This window comes from Nilaparvata lugens, chromosome 1, assembly GCF_014356525.2.
Source record: "Nilaparvata lugens isolate BPH chromosome 1, ASM1435652v1, whole genome shotgun sequence".
Lineage (NCBI taxonomy): Eukaryota > Metazoa > Arthropoda > Insecta > Hemiptera > Delphacidae > Nilaparvata > Nilaparvata lugens.
Window position 1 is genome coordinate 32,676,993 of NC_052504.1, and position 23,114 is coordinate 32,700,106.

The 23,114-nt window shown below is 34.0% G+C and overlaps 2 protein-coding genes across 3 annotated transcripts in view; one reads left to right on the plus strand and one right to left on the minus strand.

Moving 5' to 3' along the window:
* Positions 1-18,179, plus strand: LOC111053293 (NFU1 iron-sulfur cluster scaffold homolog, mitochondrial). Of its 2 annotated transcripts, XM_039426173.1 has the most exons (8): positions 1-232; positions 10,103-10,265; positions 11,005-11,139; positions 12,062-12,179; positions 12,668-12,771; positions 13,804-13,920; positions 16,686-16,805; positions 18,036-18,179. In XM_039426173.1, exons 1-7 carry the CDS (start codon positions 186-188, stop codon positions 16,791-16,793), a joined length of 792 nt encoding a protein of 263 aa, XP_039282107.1. In that variant the 5' UTR covers positions 1-185; the 3' UTR covers positions 16,794-16,805; positions 18,036-18,179. The 2 variants fall into 2 exon arrangements, with proteins under 2 accessions (XP_039282107.1, XP_039282100.1); XM_039426166.1 differs by lacking the exon at positions 18,036-18,179 and having other exon boundaries at positions 16,686-16,915.
* The window catches only part of LOC111053292 (alpha-1-macroglobulin), a 24,990-nt gene continuing 18,349 nt past the window's right edge, over positions 16,474-23,114 (minus strand). The window contains exons 20-27 of the mRNA XM_039426132.1: positions 22,597-22,750; positions 21,525-21,769; positions 20,343-20,619; positions 19,871-20,022; positions 19,145-19,363; positions 18,344-18,572; positions 17,653-17,831; positions 16,474-17,225 (exon numbers count right to left, since the gene is read on the minus strand). Coding sequence (XP_039282066.1) covers positions 17,205-17,225; positions 17,653-17,831; positions 18,344-18,572; positions 19,145-19,363; positions 19,871-20,022; positions 20,343-20,619; positions 21,525-21,769; positions 22,597-22,750 — 1,476 coding nt within the window. The 3' untranslated portion in view covers positions 16,474-17,204. The remainder of the gene's footprint in view (positions 17,226-17,652; positions 17,832-18,343; positions 18,573-19,144; positions 19,364-19,870; positions 20,023-20,342; positions 20,620-21,524; positions 21,770-22,596; positions 22,751-23,114) is intronic.

The window sequence follows — 23,114 nt, forward strand, 5'->3', positions numbered from 1 at the left end:
GCTGATATTATAGCTGTAAGAAAGTACAGCTGATTTCCTTTTAATATTCAATTCAAAATTAATTTGAGGTTATTTGTATTTTGTGAATATTGTGATGTAATCTTGTGATTGTATTCAAATTTGGAAAAATTACGGCTAAACACTTCTTGTCTTTTTCATCATTGTAGATAAGAATCGATTTTATAATGTTCAAACCGCGTTTTATTTTACCGGTTTTAAAAAGTTTACAAAGGTAAATTTCAGAATGTAGCGTAATCCAGTTTTTAGATCATAGGTCATTTCAGTTACGGTACTCTAATATCTAATATCAATTTTTTTATTTTTAGTTCATTATACTATATTAATTGCCTGTCTCATACATTTTTTGACAGTCAAATATTTAATTCATTGATATATTGATAGTACTTGTATGTTGTTGAAGGAGATAATCAACCCTTTACCGGTTAGCCTAAGTCAAGTTTGAAGACTTTTCTAATACAATTATTGGAACAAAGAAAAAAAAAGAAAATGATATATTAATTTATCTTCCTCAATCTATTATGTGTTACTAGTGTGGTTTTCCAGTTGTTAAATTGAGGCGATATCTTCAATAATAGTTAAGATAGCCTAACAGCGGTAGCTAACTGGTTAGACTTTTGCCTAAAGAATATACTGAATTCGGATTGTTCTAGGCAAGCTATGCCCATATCACAATTGATAGTGTCTTTTTGGGGGGATCAGGATAAAATGTGCTAGTTCTATGTATGACTCAGGGCGCTATACTCAACGTAGCCTTTTCTTTGATATTCATTTTATTTGCACTAAACCTGTTTTTCTATTCTCAATCATTCGCCATTTATGTTTTTTTATCATTGTTTAATGAATAATTTATAAATGTGCAGATACTGCAAGTCTGCCAATCTATTGAAGGAAGCCAACGTCTAGTTTAGAGTGAACAAACTGTCATTGTTTGAGGGAGAGACAGATCACTTACTTTTTACTTCTTTTAACTTCTCCACAGTCTGCTTGACCTGGGAATCGTCCTTTTCGTCCCATCGTGGGGGTGTCGGTGTTCACCTTCATTTTTAAGGTGTGAGAAAGTGTGGTCATCAATGAATTCTGTAATGCTATAGTATGATCTGTCCATCAGGTATTGTTTTAGGCTTCTTATGAAGGTGTTGCCATTCTTTAGGGATTGTATGTTACCAGGAAGCAGGTTAAACAGGTATGCCCCCGAATAGGCTGGAGATTTAAAATGATAAAGTATGTGAGGATCAATGTGCATCTGCTGTGAGACAATATAGTCAAAATAACTACAATTATTTCTACAGAGAGATTTTTATAACTGATTAGACATCTATTGTAGCTGGTTCTGGGTCATCTGTAGCATTTCATCTCTTCACTCACAACATTAAGAATAAAATTGAATTGTGTTTTCCTCTACAAAATAGACAGAGAACTCCAAGTAAAAGAATTAAGTGGTTTACTGAGGAACTAAGGTCAATAAGGGATTGTGTCCTGCTTCATTACGATCTTTATAGAGTAACTGGTTCTCTACATGCAAAGCAAGCATATGTATCCCTTGATAAGATTTATAAGTCTAAAATTATTGAGGCTAAAAAATCTTCATTTGGGCGACTTATTGCTAATTCCTCCAATAAATGTAGAACAGTATGGCAACTTGTCAGACAGGAAACAAGAACAAACAAGAGTAATAAAGTAGATATTGACCCAAATGAGCTGAATAACTTTTTTATAGACTCAGTGGCAGCAATGTCTGGAAATGCATTACATCCTAATGATGTTCAAGACTCTGGTGTTCAGGTTGAGTGTCAATTTGAATGGTGCAATGTCAGTGAGAATGACGTTATAAGGGCTATGACTGCATTATCAAATTCCAAAAATACTGATGTTTATGGTGTCTCCAATTTTTTTCTCAATTTTTTTCATTCATTCTATTGTTGAACCACTTAAAACATTATTTAACCAATGTATAAATGAAGGTCAATACCCAGATTGTCTGAAAATATCAAAAATAATTCCAGTACACAAAAAAGGTGATAAATTCTCAGTTGAGAACTTTAGACCTATCAATATAGTTCCTATATTTTCAAAACCTTTTGAGTACATTTTGTTTCTTCAGCTGGCTGTCTATTTTGAGTCTAATAACTTGTCTCATAGTCAATATGGATTTCGAAGAGGAAGATCAACAGCTATGGCTATTGAAGATATTGTGAAATGTATATTGTCATCTTTTGAGAATAAGGAATACATCCAGTTAACACTGTGTGATCTTACAAAGGCGTTTGACTGTGTATCACATTGTGTCTTGCTGGTCAAACTCAAGAGATATGGAATTAAGGATGAATCACTGAAGCTGCTGGAATCTTATCTTAGGGAGAGACAACAGTATGTAAGCTGCAACAATAAAACATCCAGCACTAGAGCGGTTGAGTTTGGTGTACCCCAAGGATCTGTCTTAGGACCATTTCTGTTCCTGTGCATGATAAATGACCTGTCTGCAAATGTTCCTTGTCGAACCGTACTCTACGCAGATGACACAACTCTTGTCTCAAGCCATGCAGATCTTCACATGCTGCAGCAGATTGAGGCTGAAGCTTTCAGTATGGCGGCTGATTGGTTTGCTGCAAATGGGCTGCTGATGAATGCTGAAAAAACTCAAAGGATTGTCTGTGGTCTTAGAGGTGGTATTAGAAATTATGCATCTGCAGTGAAGCTTCTTGGCATTTATTTGGACTCCAAATTGGATTGGCAGGTGCATGTGAGTAATGTCTGTACTAAGCTGTCTAGAGTGATTTATGCTCTAAGAAGATTAAGAAATACGATTTCATTGGATAAACTGAGAACTGTTTACTTGGCCTTGTTCCAATGTCATATAGAATATGGTTTAAAATTATGGGGACATGCTCCCTCAGTAAATGACATACTCTTGTGCCAAAAGCGAGCCGTAAGAGCTATGCTAGGTAAGCCTCCCAGGGAAACATGTCGTCCTTTATTTGTATAGCTAAAACTGTTAACTGTGCATAGTCTTTATATTTTATCAGCTTTAAAAAATGTCAAGAGAAGTCTGTTACAACATAATGAAAAAGGTTCACTTCACAGGTTTAATGTTAGAACCAGTCATGATATTAATGTTCCTAGATGCAGACTTTGAAAGACTCAGGACCACTGGCTTTCTTGTGGTATAACATTTTTCAACAAACTACCTCTTGATTTGCAAATTAAATGTGTTCAAGATCAAATTGCATCAGTGGTTTGAAAGAAACCCATATTATTCAATAAATGAATTTTTATCTGGAGGCTGTGATATTGATGTATAGATTATTTATGTTTTATGCTGTTTCTGTGATTTGACCTACCTGACTGTGATTGATTCTTGTTTAATCTCCGTTTGACTTGACTGTGATATAAATGTATTATTTGGTATTGTTTTGATCATTATTAGATATGTTGTTGTTTTTTCTGTTATAATTCATTTAATTATGATCTGGACTACTCAGCAGTGAAACGGATAAGCTGTGATAAGATTTTTATATTGAATGGACTATTGACATGGAACTTATGTATGTATGGATACTTATATATGGACATGGAACTGATGATATTGTATTGACTATAAATTACTGTATGACGAAACTCTATGTTTGTAAAAGCTCTTGAGTTAATAAAACATTATTATTATTATTAAATATACTTTTCAAGTCGATGCTGGGGGAGTCTTATGTCATCTACGATGCGTGTTCTATAACTGTGCTTATCTCATCTTAAAGCCGGACTTTCGTTTACCACTAGGATGATGGATTCCAGGATGTATATCGAGATTACTTTGAGGATACCTGTCTGCTTAAAGAGTGGTTTACAGTGTTCTATGTAGTTTGCTTTTGTTTTCTTGTAAACCGGAAAATCATTTATGTACATAAGAAAGAGCAGCGGTCCCAGGATTGACCCTTGTGGTACTCCTCTTTTGACTGATCGTGCTGTCTATTTAAAAGTGATATAAAAGTTTGATTTTGTCTTTGGAAATCCAGCTCTACATATTGTTTTCTATGTTGGAGGTAGTCTTCAATCCACTTAAGTGCTCTGCCTTGAATTCTCATTTTTCTTAGTTTTGTTTTGAGTATGTTCCAATCGAGTACATCAAAAGCCTTCCGGAGATCGATAAACAGTCCTGATGCATATTTTTTATCCTCCCATATCTTACACACCTCATCACAGAGTTTGGAAATCGCTGTGGCTGTACTGTGATTTTTTCGAAATCCATGCTGGCTCGTAGACAACAACCCATTCGTCTCCAGATATGAAATCAATTGATTGTATGCCGCCCGCTCTATAATCTTGGATACAATAGGAAGATTTGCTATGGGTCTGTAGTTTTTTGGATCAGTATGGTCACCTGTTTTGAATTTGGAGTAGATCTTGGCTATTTTTAAACTTTGTGGAAATACTGCTTGTTCAAATGATGAGTTTACTATGTGCAACAGTGGGTCTCTTATTTCATCCTCACAGTACCTTAGAATTTTCCCTGTAATTTCGTTGTGACCTGAAGAGTTGTTTGGTTTTAGTCTCATAAGGATCTTGGATAATTCTGTGTTGGTAACTGCATCAAAGTGGTCGAATTTTTGAGCATTCTCTGTCAATTCCAGATTATTGGGAGTATTATCATGTCATTCAATCCTGTTATTGGCTGCGTGAAGCCAGCGTTAAGATGTTGCCAATAGGAATCTGTAATTTATTGATCTCGCACAGTTAGGTAGAGGTTCTCATTTCTGACATTTTTGGATTTTTTTCTTTCCTCATTTATCGTTCTCCACAAGACTTTGGTTTTATTTTCTGCCTGTTGTATTTTCATTTTAAATTGGAATTGCCTTTTGTTTTTTACATCCAGGTCATAAGCTTTTTTCATTTTCAAATGTTGTTCCTTGTCTTCCATACAGCCTGTGAGCACATACTTATATCATATGTTTGCGTTGTAGCATCTTTTAGTTTTGTAGCATCTGTTAATCTTCTTGGATTCTCTTAGCATAGTTTCATCTATGCTTAAGTGCATTATTCTTTGAAAATGTTTGTATTTGTCTTCCACTGAATGAGTCGTAGTTACTGGTCTCCAATTTACAAGGCCTGTTGCTGTTTTAGTTTATTTAAATTTGCTTTTTAATAATTTCTGGCATACTCATAAGTGGCTGTTTGATGTTCGACTTTATATTTTATGTCACATAGTATTGAGTGATGATCTGAAATTAAGTTTGGGTATGCTATTGCTTTTACTTTTTTAATAGGTGTATTAAGGTCTGTATTGTCTGGGTTTTTCTAGTAACCGACTGACCGGTATGTCATATATGTAGCAGCTGTGCTGTTTCAGCAAGTTGTTTAAATCTTTATAGGTTTGTTTATCTGTTTTCAGTATGTCTATATTCGTATCTCCTAGTAGTACTATGTGGCATTTCTTTCCTGTGTATTTTTGCAGTACACACTCCAACCTATTCAAGTGTTCCATTTCTGTTCTAGGATCAGGTGATCTATAGGAACCTACTAATATCAGATTCTGTTTCTTAAGTTGGACTTCTGCTGCTATCGTCTCAAGATCCTTTCTGTTGGCTTCTGAAGTCCATTGAACACGATCTCTTTTATTCTTGTGGTTAAGCTGTCTTTTTTATACAGTGCTATGCCTCCCCACATATATACAGTTCGACAGAATTCGGTAACGAGTGTGTAGTCAGCAATATGTGTGCTCAATAGCTCATCAAGTCGTAGGCCGTGTTCTGAAAGTATGAGAATGTCCGGAGTGTGAAGACTTATTTCCATCAATAGTCTGTCGATCTTATTTTGTAGGCCTCTCTGGATATTGAGATGATAGATTTTCAATGTACGCATCTGTTTTTTTGTGTCTGTTCTGTTGTATGTCCTGATCTGTTTGCTCCTGCTTTGTAGTGCCGGCTAGATATTGGCCTGAATGTGTAGTAGTTTTCTGTTTGTCTAGTTTGGGTGAGGGGGTGAGGCTGTCTCGTAGTTTGGGTGCGGTGTGCCGCCCTCCGCCTCCTCTACAGCATCAAGTGCGCTCATCAATCTTTCGTCCAGAATCAATTCCCAGATTGAACTCCATCCCAATTTAGGTGATTTTTTGTGAGGTGCTGAGTGTTGTCTATATACGTAGCGTTTAGCTGCCAGCACATAAATTTCAGTGCCTTGTTGGTTTACTGTATGAATCTCTCACTTGTGTCCTCACGCAGTGGGATGGATGATACATACCATTTTATGTGTGGAAAACGCTTATTGTTTGCTTCTATGGTGAGCCATAGAGGTCTCATCACGTGATTCGGGTTTTTTGACCCAAGTAAGTTATTTGAGCCTATGTTAGTACTACCTTAGTTGGCAAATTGGATTTGTTTTTTAGAACTCTGCTGACATCCTGGATTTTTCCGCCTGGGATGACCTCTATATTTATGTCCTGTTAACTATTTTTTTGTATAATACTAGTTGCATGTTTCAGCAAAGAGTCTCCTATTATCAGTGGTGCATCACTCTTCTGCTTCTCAGACAGCTGTGAGTTTTCCTCAGGTTGTGTTAGTGGTAGCCTCTCACCTGTTTTTGCGTCGGGTGTATCATGCGGGTCGGTTTGTCCTTTGTTTGTCTGGATTTTATTTTTGTCAAAACACCTTTCATATGAGCCGATGGGCAGGGATTTTTTCCGGTGTAACTTATGTGGACGGGTGAGCAATGTAAATCTGTGATGCTCCGGTTATTCTCTCCAGTAATTTTCTCAGTGGATTCAGCGTCATTCAACAGGCGAATTGTGTCCTCTTCAGCTTTCTTCCTGATGGGGCATGTTGGCTCGATAGATGGCCCTGGGTGAATTCAAATAAGATATTTTCCAGTTTATAAATTACGTCTGCCTTCCTAGTAAGTGAATCTGAAATTCTGTCCCTGTCGGATCTCAGTAGTCGAATTTCATCATTAAGTTCCTTTATGTCAGCTAATAAAATCTTTATTACTCCGTCCAATTGATTAGATTGACTTAGCCTAGTTTGATTTGTTCTAGCTGTGAGTTTACAGCGTGTACAAGAATTAGATTCTTCGTTTGTCGATTCGTTGCTTCTATTTAGCATTGTTGAGATCTGCATAGCCTCGTTGTTCATGAGATTACTACAACTTTCGCATAGCCATGGTTGCTATGGTAGCTCGGTGCTTCGTCCCGCCTTCATCAAGTCATATTTTAGGCCGCTAATGCCTCCACATTTTGTGTGGCACTGTAAACGGTGGAGGGTTGTTTCTTCTCTCCTATAATATTTACCAAAATTATGCTATCAAATCTCTAGTTGAATCCTTGATTGGTTGGGAGCTTTTAGTGGATTCGTTCATTCAAATGCACAGATTATCATCTTTATCATAAATTATCACCTATTATAGCAACTAGCAACTACGAGCCAGGAACTTCAATGAAAAATACTAATAAAATTCAACTTCAGGTTTATTGAACTCTAAATAGGTAGAACTAATTGATAAAAGTCAGGTAACATGTCAAATTTTCAAACAGAACAAAGTTATTCAGCAATCGATTCAGGTCAAGAAGACATGCTCAATTTTTAATCTATACATTTTGGGAACCTGCCAACTTGCTGCAACTAAATTCGGGCCTTGGTCATTCTATGTACTAAATTTTGAGCTTAATAAGAAAAACAACAAATTTTCGGCACTCACCATTTTAACAATATTCAAACTTGGACTCTTCAGAAACACTCACTTACTCTTCAATAAAACTTACTATACTTGAACTCACACGCACAAATAATTTCCTGATTCTACTCCTACTAACTATAAAATTTGGTTTCCTATTCAACTAGATAGAAATTACCGATAACTGAAAACTTAACAATTTGTCCCTCTGAATGGGAAATGGGCCCATTCAGAGGACCGAGGCTGGCACACCGTTACATGTTTTCCAGTTACGTCTCAATTCGAACTGTGGCCTTTTCACTGAAAATTATTCCCCCTCCACGAGCGTTGAGCATAACTTCCAGTGGAAAAGCCAAAGCTGCAAAAAGGTCAATGCTCGTACAATTTTCAAATATAGTGGCTTTTTCGACATGAAATTGAAACTGTATTTGAAAAATGCACGAAAATTTCTTTAATTTTGACAACTAAGCAACAAGTTCGCAAATTCAAACAAGACAGAGTCAATTCTCAGACTAAAACGCGGGGTTCAACATACAGTAAAAATCAAAGTTCATTCCAGTTCAAAAACCTGAAAAATAAGACACACAAAAAAACAACTACAATATGCCCACTCAATATTCACACTATTACAGTACCATATTATGTCCTCATTGCAGTCGCAAGCCATTGCCTTATCCTGATCACTAACTATTTCTTGACATATATTACATAAAGACTGGTGTTGGCTTCTTGCCTGAACATTAATACAGTTATCACTGTCGTTTGACTTATTTTTCCTATTTCTGGTGACATTTTATCTTGTTGATTCCTCATCCTGGTACTCTGTCAATAATCATGAAAATAAATAAGTTTAGGAGATACAAGCTCAGGCTATGTGTAAGGTCTAAGAATTTTTCCAAGTTAGAGTCTGTTCTTGTTTAGAATTTATTTTATCTCCTATAAGTGAATTTTCTATGTAATGTGTGCAATGTGAAGAAAATACTATGCTATATGGCATGCATGAAAAATTTGTAGATGCTACCTGTACTTTCGTGTTTGTTGGTTATGTTTCAATCTCACCTCAATTTAACAGTTTTTGTCAAAATTTTCCACGAGAACTATTTTTTATTACATTCACTCTAGGTGGCTCAAGACAAATATAAACAAAAGAAATATCGATTCAAGGCAAAAAACGAGCCACGAGTTCTATTACAGTTCAGGCTGAAGCTCGATTTTACCGTTTATTCTTTCCAACTTCACTTTATAACTTCACTCCCTAGATCAATACAGTACTTGATACTTGTCTTCATCCCACTTGAGATGCGGTCGCTTCGTGGTCGTCATTCTGTAGAAATTCCTCTACAGAGTAGAAGGGTCTGGCTATCAGGTATCTCTTCAGGGTTTTCTTGAATTTGGCCTGTCCCTCAGGTATGTGACGTATGGTAGCTGGAACTTAGTTGCATATTTTTGGGTTAACACCTATTCCTGGCTCAAGTTGATGTCACCTGCGCTACAGCGCAATACATTGTTTTTGAACTCTTTATCTTTTCAACCACGAATCTCAATGTTGATTTATGAGATTTTTTACCAAATCCATTCAGCAAGTGCAATTCATGGATTGAAAATTCGGAATTACTGAATCACTTAAACTGACGAAGATTGTTTCGCGAAAATTACATTGACATTATAAGTTTGGCATTATCTCCTTATACTTACCGTATTTTATTTATTTATTTTATACATTGATACATACAATATCATTCTCAACTATGAATGATTGGAAAAGGAACAAGGCTTGTCAGTTGTCCATTGACGTTAAATAAACTTTGGCGGACACTACATCTCCCTACTATTGTTTGATTGACCGGATTGATGCTCGGGTGTTTCTCCCGTTCGACCTCGCTCAGTCGTGATGTGGGTGGGGGAAGGGAGCGATAAGTGTCTGTTCTTCTAACTGGGTCGAGCGAGACCCAGCTTCTAGGTGAGTTTTCCAGGCACTGGTTGATTACTTGCCGGCCTCGGTACAGACCAGTCTTCCTGTTGGACCTTGTGGTACTGGCTATTCAGTCCGGTGACGAGATCGCACTATCTTTGAAGTTTCTGTTTCTGGGGAAGGCTATAGAAAGCTGACAAGGAGTTCTTGTGTCCAAATGAGTGGTTACAGGCCTCTGACAGGTGTTCCCGCTTCCTGACGAAGGTTAGGGCCGCTGACAAGAAGGTCTCGCGTTCTAAGGAGGGGTTAGGGGGTCTCTGACTAGGAGGTCTCGCGTCCTGAGGAAGAATAGAAGCCGAAAGGTGCTCTCTGAAAGAGAGCGTCGGTTTTCATAGCCAGTGGCTGAGCCAAAGGTCGGTGAGAGTTGAGGGAGGGCATGCCGCCTCCACTGACACCCTTCATTTCTAGTATTCTTTCTTGTAACAAATTCACACAACTAATCTATTTCTTGCTTTTCAGAAGTACAAATTCATTCAGCTGTCCTTGTGTCAAACCGATTTTGAAAAAGAACAAATCGGTTCTTCAGTCATCACATATTCATACATCTTTATTGCGATCTATGTTTATTCAAACTCAAGAAACGCCCAATCCAAATAGTTTGAAATTCTTGCCAGGTGTTAAGGTATGTCGAATAGCATACTACTAGTTTATTATTTATATTTATACTTCTAAAGTAAGTTTATTCATATAAGAATTCATGAATCAACTTGATGAGAAGATTCAAATAATAAGTAATCTGAATATCTGCTGCATAAACATGTCTAAATATAGTCCTGCTTATCCTGAAGAGGGCGCTGAGAGCCATACTTAGAAATAAAATGATGGAGCACTGCAAGACCCTCTTTACTCGGTTTAGGATACTTACATTGATCTCATAATATAAACAACATATTAATCTTAACATATAAATTGATAGACAAGAGCACAAGAACAAAACTAAAATATTGAAGCGACATCGATTTCCAGTAACGCATGCTCAAGAAATTTAATGACTCGCCAGCTCACTCGGTGGCCCGCCTCTTTAACAAACGAAGATACATACCAACCTAGGAAACTACTAATGAGAATCTCAAAATTATGGAAAGAAAACTAGACGATTTCCTGGTCAATCAACAAGTAAAAAGTAAACTTCGGACTTATTAATTCAGGATTTTCAACATATGTCAGTAAATTTTATTTTATTGTTTACTCTGTTAGATAATCCATCACGGTAACTAGATTTCAATTGAAATTACAACCAGCTATTGGATTATGGCGATACGATAATATTCATTGATCAGTTACAGAAAAATACAGAATTCTTGTGTTATATCTATCTGATTTTATCCTTAATAAGAACGTCACTTACGGTACATTTTCAGGTGCTAGAGCCAGGCCAAACAATTGATTTTCCGACAGCATCAACAGCTTATACTTCCCCACTAGCAAAGCTTATATTCAGGATCGAAGGAGTCAAATCTGTATTCTTTGGTTCTGATTTCATCACAGTCACCAAGGTGAGTAACTTTTATTCATTCAAATCATAAGACTTAAATTTGTTGAAACATTTAATAGTCATCTAAGAAAATTCATTAATCAGGGAATTGATATTCTCTGATATATACATAGATAAATGTACAGTATTTTCTCGGGCTATCCAAATGATGCAAAACATTTTGTTTGTACAAAAATATGAGTAAAAAGGTACTAGTTAATTGACTAATAGATAGATTTATAAGCTGAACAGTTGATCTTTTTTTTACTCAAATTTTGTGTGAATCAAATCATCAAATCTCATAAACTATAGACTGTCTGTTCTAAATTAGGATTTAAAGCAGCTTTGACCGAATGCCTGTTTATACATAAATTGTATGTATTGTCTGCGGATGAATAAATATCAACATAAAATAAATAATCTATTGCTGAGCTATAAATTATTGTGAAATGAAATGAAAATATAAGGGAGATTACCCATTTATCTTCTTACGTTTAAGAAGAATAGAATAAATATAACAGTACCTATTTTTATGTTTAAAATTTAAACGATTTCTTGGTCAGTTCATTATGTCTGTTTTTGTTATGCTATTTAAACAATTATTCTTAGAAAGTGATGTATAAAGATGCAATTCCTTAGAGGCGTTCTAGCAGTGCTGCTGAGTAGCGCAGCTAGTAGTAAGCGCAGTAGCGCTGAGTAAGCAGGGAGAGCCATCACTTTCTAAGAATTATTATTTATTGTTAAGGAATAGCACCTCATCAGCGGTGCTAGAACACCTCTATGGATTTGCACCTTTAGGTATCTTCTACAAATCATATTATCGACAACTTAAGTAGCAAACTCTAATTTTAAGCATTTATCGCCAATCAATTCAAAATATTTGCATGCATTTCAAATCGACAATTTGAACTTTGAATTAACTATATACTATGATCCAATTGTAGGCAGATGAAGATGTTGACTGGAGGGTTGTGAAACCAGAAATATTTGCTGTAATCATGGACTTCTTCGCTAGTGGGCTGCCGCTGCTGCAAACAGACGCAGTTCCTTCTCCTGATACACGTTAGTTAAATTTTTTTAATACCACTGGGATTATGATCCAAACTATCAATATTATAGTTTATCAGGAAAGACGTCTCATGAATAAGTAGTTCCTCTTAAGAATATTCAATCGCTATAATGTGTTAGAAACAAATAATTATCGAAGCTTGTTTTCATCTTATGAATTAGTATGCTATGTAAAGTGGGTTCAATTACAAGTACGGTATAGTTTATAGTTTTCCTGTTTGTGAAGTCAATAATTAATTTTAGATTTAGTGTTTCAATTCTTCTACTGGTTGATGATGCATTGTCATGCTAGACTAATAATTGTGATCGTAGCAAAAAATCGACTGGGTAGAATCTTGAATTATATTTCCGAACATTTAAAACAAAATTGATGAAACTGTGACTCGGTTCACATTCTAACTATCACAATTTAAGTATTTTTCAGATTTCCTTAGGAAAAATAATTTTTACTTTGTGATAATTTTAGTTGAATAATATTTCAGAAATCAATGAAGACGATGACGAAACTGTGATGATGATCAAGGAGCTATTGGATACTAGAATTCGTCCCACTGTACAAGAAGATGGAGGGGACATCATCTTCATGGTAATATAATAAGTGTAGTTCAATTGTTCCTACATACTTTTTTTGTGAATAATGAAATAGAAATAGCGGCTATAACTGTAATCAAAATCGACAGAATCAGAGAATCGGAAATGTTAGAAATTCCTTTCCCTGCCTTGTTAGACCTAATTCAAGCAAGTTCATAATTTAACAATCTATACATTGGATCAGCAGAATATCTAAAAAAAATAATGGAATAATGTCCAATATATTCATGTATTCCAGGTAATCACATTGAACTTTTCGTGGAAAAAGTTCTATAGTCTTGTTGGGGAATAGTTATTTGTGCAACTAGTGCGCAAAGTGATAGTTTGCTGCACCGAAAGAAAGGTTTACGCCCGAGCCGTAGGCGAGGGCGGAATGGTTTGTTGAGTGCAGCAGAGGAACTTTGCGCACGTATTTCACATTAAATTTTTCCTACAGTCACCATTGAATATGAAAAGTGGGTAAAATTCCCTGAAATGCATCAAATTTGTTTCTGTGTAATTTTATTATTAATAAATAAAATAGAATAATGTAGTAGTGTTTGAATGAAGGGGCGGCTGTCACTCATGTGGTGGCTGTCCTCGAACTCGGTGTCCTTGTTATTATAACGTGCAGTGAGGTATACCACAGTCATTGTTACCAACTTCATTTTGATTTTGCTGCACTGGTGCTCCATATAACCTACTAACTATTTTGCGTTGTCATGCTGCAAATCTGGAGTACGCAAAGAACTCACTTTGCGCACTAGTGCGGAAAAGTGATTCTTTGTGGCCTGCAATCAGTGCAGAACTGGTCACTTTTCAGGGTATCTGTAGGAAAATACATTTTTTTGAAATGTTTTATTCGAAAATAAATCGATTTGATTTGAAGTACGGTATATTACTCTTGACTGGGCAAAACTTGATAAAATCTTATATCGTGCACAGCTAATTATGAGAAATAGTATGCAATATACTAAGAGTATAAATATTAATATGTTTTGTAATTCTATATATTTTAAATAATTTTCATTTTTGTGCACTTTTTCAGGGCTTTGAAGATGGAGTTGTTAAATTGAAGATGCAAGGCTCCTGTACAAGTTGTCCTAGCTCTGTGGTGACGCTGAAAAATGGAGTTCAAAACATGCTCCAATTCTATGTGCCAGAGGTATTGATTCTTACAAATAACTTCCAGTAAATTTCAATTTATTTTTGTATTCGTCTATCCACCCCAAAGCGCCAAAGTATTTGTTGAACTTTGTACTTTGCTTCATCAAGATTCCATCATTTACCAATATATCTTAGACCCTAGTGTAACTCTTCCAAATCAGTTCTGAATGTTTGTTAAAAATTCCAAGTCACTCTTCCAATATCAGAATTTTCACGTAGCAACCCGAGTGAATATGAGTAGATACGGAAATATATCTTTTTGAGCTTATAAATAAAAATATAAATCTGAGAACCCTTTTTAGAATATTTCGTCACGACATGTTACGGCTACTAATGCCGAATTATCAATTATAAATTATCAAGTCACTTGATAATTAGTAGCCGAAACATGTCGTGCCGAAATAATTTAAAAAGGGTACTCAGTTTCATATTCAAAAGTAGCATTTAGTGTTTCAATTCTTCTACTGGTTGATGATGCATTGTCATGCTAGACTAATAATTGTGATCGTAGCAAAAAATCGACTGGGTAGAATCTTGAATTATATTTCCGAACATTTAAAACAAAATTGATGAAACTGTGACTCGGTTCACATTCTAACTCAACCCAAATCGTGTATAAACGTCCTATATTCACCCTCAGTTGAACTATCACAATTTAAGTATTTTTCAGATTTCCTTAGGAAAAATAATTTTACTTTGTGATAATTTTAGTTGAATAATATTTCAGAAATCAATGAAGACGATGACGAAACTGTGATGATGATCAAGGAGCTATTGGATACTAGAATTCGTCCCACTGTACAAGAAGATGGAGGGGACATCATCTTCATGGTAATATAATAAGTGTAGTTCAATTGTTCCTACATACTTTTTTGTGAATAATGAAATAGAAATAGCGGCTATAACTGTAATCAAAATCGACAGAATCAGAGAATCGGAAATGTTAGAAATTCCTTTCCCTGCCTTGTTAGACCTAATTCAAGCAAGTTCATAATTTAACAATCTATACATTGGATCAGCAGAATATCTAAAAAAAATAATGGAATAATGTCCAATATATTCATGTATTCCAGGTAATCACATTGAACTTTTCGTGGAAAAAGTTCTATAGTCTTGTTGGGGAATAGTTATTTGTGCAACTAGTGCGCAAAGTGACAGTTTGCTGCACCGAAAGAAACGTTTACGCCCGAGCCGTAGGCGAGGGCGGAATGGTTTGTTGAGTGCAGCAGAGGAACTTTGCGCACGTATTTCACATTAAATTTTTCCTACAGTCACCATTGAATATGAAAAGTGGGTAAAATTCCCTGAAATGCATCAAATTTGTTTCTGTGTAATTTTATTATTAATAAATAAAATAGAATAATGTAGTAGTGTTTGAATGAAGGGGCGGCTGTCACTCATGTGGTGGCTGTCCTCGAACTCGGTGTCCTTGTTATTACGTGCAGTGAGGTATACCACAGTCATTGTTACCAACTTCATTTTGATTTTGCTGCACTGGTGCTCCATATAACCTACTAACTATTTTGCGTTGTCATGCTGCAAATCTGGAGTACGCAAAGTACTCACTTTGCGCACTAGTGCGGAAAAGTGATTCTTTGTGGCCTGCAATCAGTGCAGAAATGGTCACTTTTCAGGGTATCTGTAGGAAAATACTTTTTTTGTAATGTTTTATTCGAAAATAAATCGATTTGATTTGAAGTACGGTATATTACTCTTGACTGGGCAAAACTTTATAAAATCTTTTATCGTGCACAGCTAATTATGAGAAATAGTATGCAATATACTAAGAGTATAAATATTAATATGTTTTGTAATTCTATATATTTTGAAAATAATTTTCATTTTTGTGCACTTTTTCAGGGCTTTGAAGATGGAGTTGTTAAATTGAAGATGCAAGGCTCCTGTACAAGTTGTCCTAGCTCTGTGGTGACGCTGAAAAATGGAGTTCAAAACATGCTCCAATTCTATGTGCCAGAGGTATTGATTCTTACAAATAACTTCCAGTAAATTTCAATTTATTTTTGTATTCGTCTATCCACCCCAAAGCGCCAAAGTATTTGTTGAACTTTGTACTTTGCTTCATCAAGATTCCATCATTTACCAATATATCTTAGACCCTAGTGTAACTCTTCCAAATCAGTTCTGAATGTTTGTTAAAAATTCCAAGTCACTCTTTCAATATCAGAATTTTCACGCAGCAACCCGAGTGAATATGAGTAGATACGGAAATATATCTTTTTGAGCTTATAAATAAAAATATAAATCTGAGAACCCTTTTTAAATTATTTCGTCACGACATGTTACGGCTACTAATGCCGAATTATCAATTATAAATTATCAAGTCACTTGATAATTAGTAGCCGAAACATGTCGTGCCGAAATAATTTAAAAATGGTACTCAGATTCATATTCAAAAGTAGTCCTAAAGAAAAAAGACACTTTTTGAGCTATCTTAAGTACTCAAATAATTTTAGGATTCTACAGTATTAGATTAGGATTGGAATAAACTAAATTATTTGTGATAGTTCATTTAAAAAATTAGATTTTCCAATTTATAAAAAAGTTAGCTAGTGTTTAATATCATCAACGATTACCTATTACTTCTTGTAACAGAAAACAAAATAAATAAATAAAACGAAATTTGCTCTCTCTTTTGTATTACACGAATGTCGAGAATTGTACTCTTTTTTGGAAAATGTCCTTTTATTATTTCATCATTAATGTAGTTTAGATTATTTACAGAGTCGATGTCCTTGATTGCAGGTCATTTCAGTGGAACAGATAGAGGATGAAATAGAAATTGTCACCAAAGCTGAATTCGAAAAAATGGAGAAGAGATTGAAGGAAAAAGAAACGTCGAATGAAACATGATTTTTTCAGTCGGTAATGTAAAATTGTATAAAATATTATACTACATCAATGTATATTAGGATATGTGTATAGATTATTTAATTTTATTTGTTGATAATAAACTGTTTCAAATTGACAGAGCTGTTAATGGATATTCTCATTTCTCATGTTTTTTAAATGTTATTGTCCTTCATAAAAAATATAAAATCTCATCCTCCCATGTATTAAACTTGTACAGTACGATCTCTCCACCAATCAATGTAACAATCGAATAATCACTCTTGAGTAACGTCTCCGTAATTCCATCATTTGGTTAACTATTAAATTATCAACATGAGACATAATGGAGCCATTTTTTGGAAGTTTTTTTTTTCATCTGAAGTTCATTTTATTTGAATTCTGAGGTGTATTTCACAGGTCAGCTTATCTGTTTCAGCGTTGAAATGAGTATTTCTGAAAAAGAAGGCAAATTAATATTTTATTAGTAAAAGTCGTATTCTTTGGTACATGAAAGTTTCTCTATGCAATGCATCAGTCATCATTTATTATTTCATCTGCATTCTATACGTTGCTGATTCATTCACTCTAAATATCGCAATTTGTTTATTATTGTATCAACAACATTCTACATTCTACTCGAAGAAACGTAGAATGGTGTAGGTTTAATCATTCAAAGAAAACATGAGTTACCTACATGATTGATTCCACTTAAATATTCTTTGTTGGAATAAATATTGATCCAATTGTAACAGAGAAGGGGTCTTGAATATTGTGATTCTATTTTACGCAGGATTTGTTTACTCATTTAAATAGACATTTTAAGTGCTGATTAACTTTTGATAGGTCCTTAATCATAGTGAAATATTACAATTTTACTTACCACTGACTGAGTATTCTCTGGATGATAATAATCGTAAACTATTATTCGACCTGGAAAAGTATCTGTACTTGGATATTGTCGAACAACTGTGATATTAAAGCAGTATGGTGTGGCAGTTACTTCTTCTAGATACATTATAAGAGAACTTTCATCAGTTCCCAGCTCCCACCTTTTTACACCTAAAATTGAATAGAGCTATAATTATCATTATGCTATTAATCGAAAGAAAAAGCCATCTGAATGGAGACTACATAATATTAGGTTTCGTTGGTCATTCTGGTAACATTTAATACTTCATCACCTCATATTTTGAAATAACCCCACAAAGAAAAACCATAGCGATACAAACTTAAGAAATTTAATAGAAGCGTTCACAATTTCAGGTGATAGGACTTGGTGATGACTAATGACTATACTAACAGAAGGTATCTGCTGTTCCTCTCCCAATCATTAAATTAGTTTAATGATAAGAGGCTTGTGAATCACTACCACTTTTATAAAACAATAATATGAAGTGAGTGATCGAATTTCAACATTTCTTTTATACTTCATGCGGTTTTAATCATTGTGTTTTTCAGAACTTGATGAAAATTCTCCATGTTTAAGATAACAATCTTTGTATCTTTGTCTTTTTTAATCTGCAAGTCTATAATATTTCCCTAAGTCTTTCAATGTTGTGGAATTTCCTTACCTGTCAGTTTATTGACGGACGTGTTTTCCACGGAAAATCCAGTCTGAAAGTAGACCATAACCACGGTCATATCCGATGAAGCAATTGTTGAACTATTGAACTGAACACAAATCTTCAATTTATGTCGATCGCATGGTTTGTCTTCATTCTCACATAAAGTTAAGGTCGTCGTGTTCAAATTGAAGTCTTTAGATTCTGTGTTCTCAATCAAGTTATACTTCAATTGAACCTATGAATATCAGTAGACGACAAATTAATTTTATTGAATCGCATTGTTTGGATAAGTTAGTTTTCTTTCTGATTATTGGTATATTCCCTCCTCATTAATGTATTGTATCTTGTGACATCTATCAATGTGAGGATCTGCTGTGTCCTTTATCAAACAATTCATCTATGATAGCCCTATGCCATTTATATAGGCTTATTGCAATTTATTTGTGATAGGTTCAATCACCATTTTTTTCGATAAATACTCAGTTCATGTAGAGCATACATTAATTATTCATGTACGGAGTACAGACTCTGATATTCCTGATGACAAAATATATTATTGTTCTTCATTTCTTTGGATTCTTTCAGTCATTGATGGAAATTATTTTAAGATAATAATGATTATATTCATTTGTTCATTACAACTTTCACTACTGCAACTGGAAGAATATAAAATCTTGTTCTTCATCTCAAATTTATCAAAATATTATCCGCCAATTACTAGCGAATGCTTCTTTGAAAATAACATGACATTACAATAAAATTAATAGATTCATGACATAAAAAATTATAACTTTCATACTTTCATACCTGAATCACAACAGAGCCTTGCCCAAGAAGACTCATGGTTATAGATGAAGGCACAGTTGTTATTCTAATCTGTTGACTAATCAATCTATTATTTGAATCAATTGATATTTTCCTGTTTATTTTTTCATCTGAGCTTTGGACTCTAACCATTGTCAAATCATCGTTTTGAGGAAATTTAATGGCATATTTTGTCAGTGTTTCCAGTCCAGTCATTGTATCCTGTAACCGAAAACATCCACAATGAATGATTCAATGTATTTTATTATTGATGAAAAAAAAATGATGAATTGAATTCTATGGGAAACCTATTACTTGCTAATTCAACTGCAGTGGAAGAATAATTTTCCATTAATTCTATATTTCGAATGCTTATAAAGAAGGTTTTGTGGTTGAATAAGGTTCTCGAATAGGGCTCGATACTGAAATCTTCACTACTAAAATTTCTATAATTTCATAAAACTAATTTATGTTGTAGAATCAATAACTTTCTGAAATTGATAATCGATAATAAAAAAATAAATACTAAAAAATGGGATGGGTCTTTTATATATTTAAATTAACAATATTGAAATGTTTTCTACTAAATTAACAATAAATATAATCAATTAGTCGATGTTGATAGTGGTATGAAATATCAATAATTTTAATACATCCATAAATTCAATTATTTATCAAATCAATTTGTAAAATTATGAGTATATTAACTTCCAAGATATTGGAACTTACTTGTGAAGTGTAAAATCCTCCAGCCATATTTCTATGAGTGGAAAGCCATCGAACTGCTGAGAACGCTTTCACATAGTTGTCTGCACCTCCAACTACGAGCAACGTGAGAATGGCGTAACTCGTAACTTCAACATTCGAAGCTTTTGTCAACTCTTAAACATAATTGAGATTGATCATTGAAAATAGCAAAAATATAAATGACTGATACGATCAAATGGCTGTATGCGAAATAATTCCTAGTCAAAACCAGATCCACCCGTTATGTATCTTGCCCGTTGTTGATTGTTGATAATGATTATCATTTATGCTTTGCTATAAATAAAATTCATATGAATCGAGTCATATTTTTATCGATTTTTCATATTTTTCTCACATTATATTTACAAAAATTCTTTATTCGATTTTAGTTCAACCTCATTCCACACTCTGTTTCTCCCATAAAATTTCGTATTCTGAAAGTCAAGCATTTTACCTGATGTCTCCCACCAAAGTAAACCATCCGCTGTTCTTGAAAGTTTGAGAAGCCTCTTCAAATGTTGATCAGTCCTCAATGTGTCATTCATCAAGGCAAATGAATAAGTGATCAGAGATAGCGTGTACGCATCTGTGTGCCTTTGTTCTGCCGCTAAACAAAACTTGGCGTTGTTTTTTATATGCTTTGGAAGTGTGAGACCCGATTCCAACAAAGCCGCAACAACAAACGCTGTCAACGTTATTGTGGGCTCTCCTTTCTCATCAACATATCCTCTCTGTGAAAATAAACTTTTTTGTAGCAGTTGAAAATAATTGGAATAAAATCATCACTATATCTTAAAATATATATATATATATATATATATATATATATATATATATTACTACAGCCAAATCAAGTAAATGATATGAAGGAGTGTGTATTCCCTCAATTAACTTTAATAAAATCATCACTATATCTTCAATAAAAAATAATAAATAATTGTATTACTACACAATTAACTTTAATTGTAGCCAGATTATTGTAAATTTTGGGTCGCGATTGTGCCAGGAAGCAAATATAGCACTATATGCTTGTTCCCATAGCTATCTATTCCTTGATTTAAGAATTGATAATTGAAAAGTAGGCCCATCAACTCAACTTCTCTATCGATTGATGTACTAAATATTTATTAACTTTGAGAATAAATGAATTCGATACAATGTATCAAATCGTAAATTCCACTTAGAACATGAAACCTACTAAATGGCAATTTCTATATTCTACTATTATTCATAGAACTATTAGGATTATGATGAGAGATAAGATGATTACTATAATTTACAATATTTCCCATTTATTCGCTCTACGTATAGTGTACTGTACTTCGCTGTGAATATAGTGAACTAATTAGCAATAATAAGCTAATCGTGGCCTAATTTAAAATAGATTCCTCGTAAAGACATGGACGTATTCGGGAATACAATATTACTGTAATAATTATATTTAATATTAAATATTCTTAAGACACAGAAATACATTAGAACTAATAAAAAATGCAAAATATTGGTTTTTGAGAATGATTATTAGACAATTTTAGATACTCTAAGACTAGAATCTATTTGAATCATTTGGATAATTGGAGCGTCCTTCAATGCATGATAAACAAATATGCTTATAGTCAATATCTGGTTATTGTACCATCAGGTCTTTGTTGAAAATGCGGCCCACTGCTGGAAAACAGCCGTTCTCCAGTTGTTTGGTGACCACCCAGTCAAGCGATTGTTGCAAGCTTGTCTCGTCTACTAATATCAGGTCTCTGGCCTGTCCGAGGTATTTCAGAACAAACGCTGTGAGCCAAATCGAGCCCTCTTCCAAATCGATATCCGGTCCAAAAGCTGAGTAAGAACCATCTTCGTGTCGATACAGTAACTGACGTTGATATCCTGTCAAACAATCATCTTAATTTGAAACTATAGTTCGCCTTAAATAAATTATGTGCAACTGACAACATTTATTGGACTACCAGCTTCCATACCTGGAAATTCTATTTTAATTTTTACTTGATTTAAATTATAGAAATCATATACTGTTAATATATATTAAATACTGTCACAATTCATTTGATAATGGTTCAATTTTCATTTAATTTATTGTATAAAACACTCTAATCGTAATATAATTATGACCACGAAGGAAAAACTAGGCTTAGCCTGTACCATTTATCTCTCAAATTTTGATAGAAAATTAATGCTGTCCAAAGTATTATTAGGCATATCGCTGCTCCGCCACTTAATTTTTGGTACAGGAATAATTATTTAAAAATTTTGAAAGTCGTCGTAGGAAATAAAATTAATAAATGAACTAAAGAAAATAACAAAATAAAAATAAAAATTGTTGTTTCTGTCCATTATTCAAACTGTTAAAATTGTCTGAGTATTTGTATGAGCAATGAGCTATCTAGATATTGGAATCATTCATTGATCTTTGATTCCCTTGTTATTGAGATTTATTGCTTAGTATAAGAATTACTCCAATATATTTTATATTCTAATAGTTCATTTTTATTGAATCCCAGCGCTAAGATCAAATTATGTTTACTCTCAAATTTCAAAAATTCAAACTGAATCTTTGCAGAAAAATTAATAAATATTTGAGATTAAATCATTTTAATAAAATCAACTGTGACTTTAATCAGATTGGCAAATCAGTCACCAATCAGTAGTATTTATGATTGGCAAACTCTTAAAAACTTGTAATCTGTAGAAATTACCTTTTTGAATATATTTTATAACTTTTCCTCTCAAGTGAGTTGCGCCTTGAGGTTTGACTGCATCCAAGTATTTGATGAATTGTATTGCTGGAGCGAGCCTTATCATATTCTGTTCTCCACATCCCACTGGCATTTCAATTAGATTTTCCAAATTCTATAAATTAGAAAAATATTACTCTATTGAGATCCACTAAATAATAAATTAACAAATGCACTTTTACTGTTCCTCAGCCGAGAAAGAACAAGACAATTTCTACATATTCGAAGTATAACTGAAACAATTCATCATGCAAAATGAAATATTATTTAAGAGACTTGAAATGCTGTCAAAAATCCACTTTATTTAAAAAAAATTATTATTTGACAGGAGCATGCTTCGTGTGTGCGTGCACACACAACATCAATCTTCACTCTACAAACTCAATAAAATATTATTCATTAACTTACTCAAGTGTTATAATTTGTGCTGTAACAGTTTAATTCATCAACTATTATATTACATTTTAATATCTCTATGT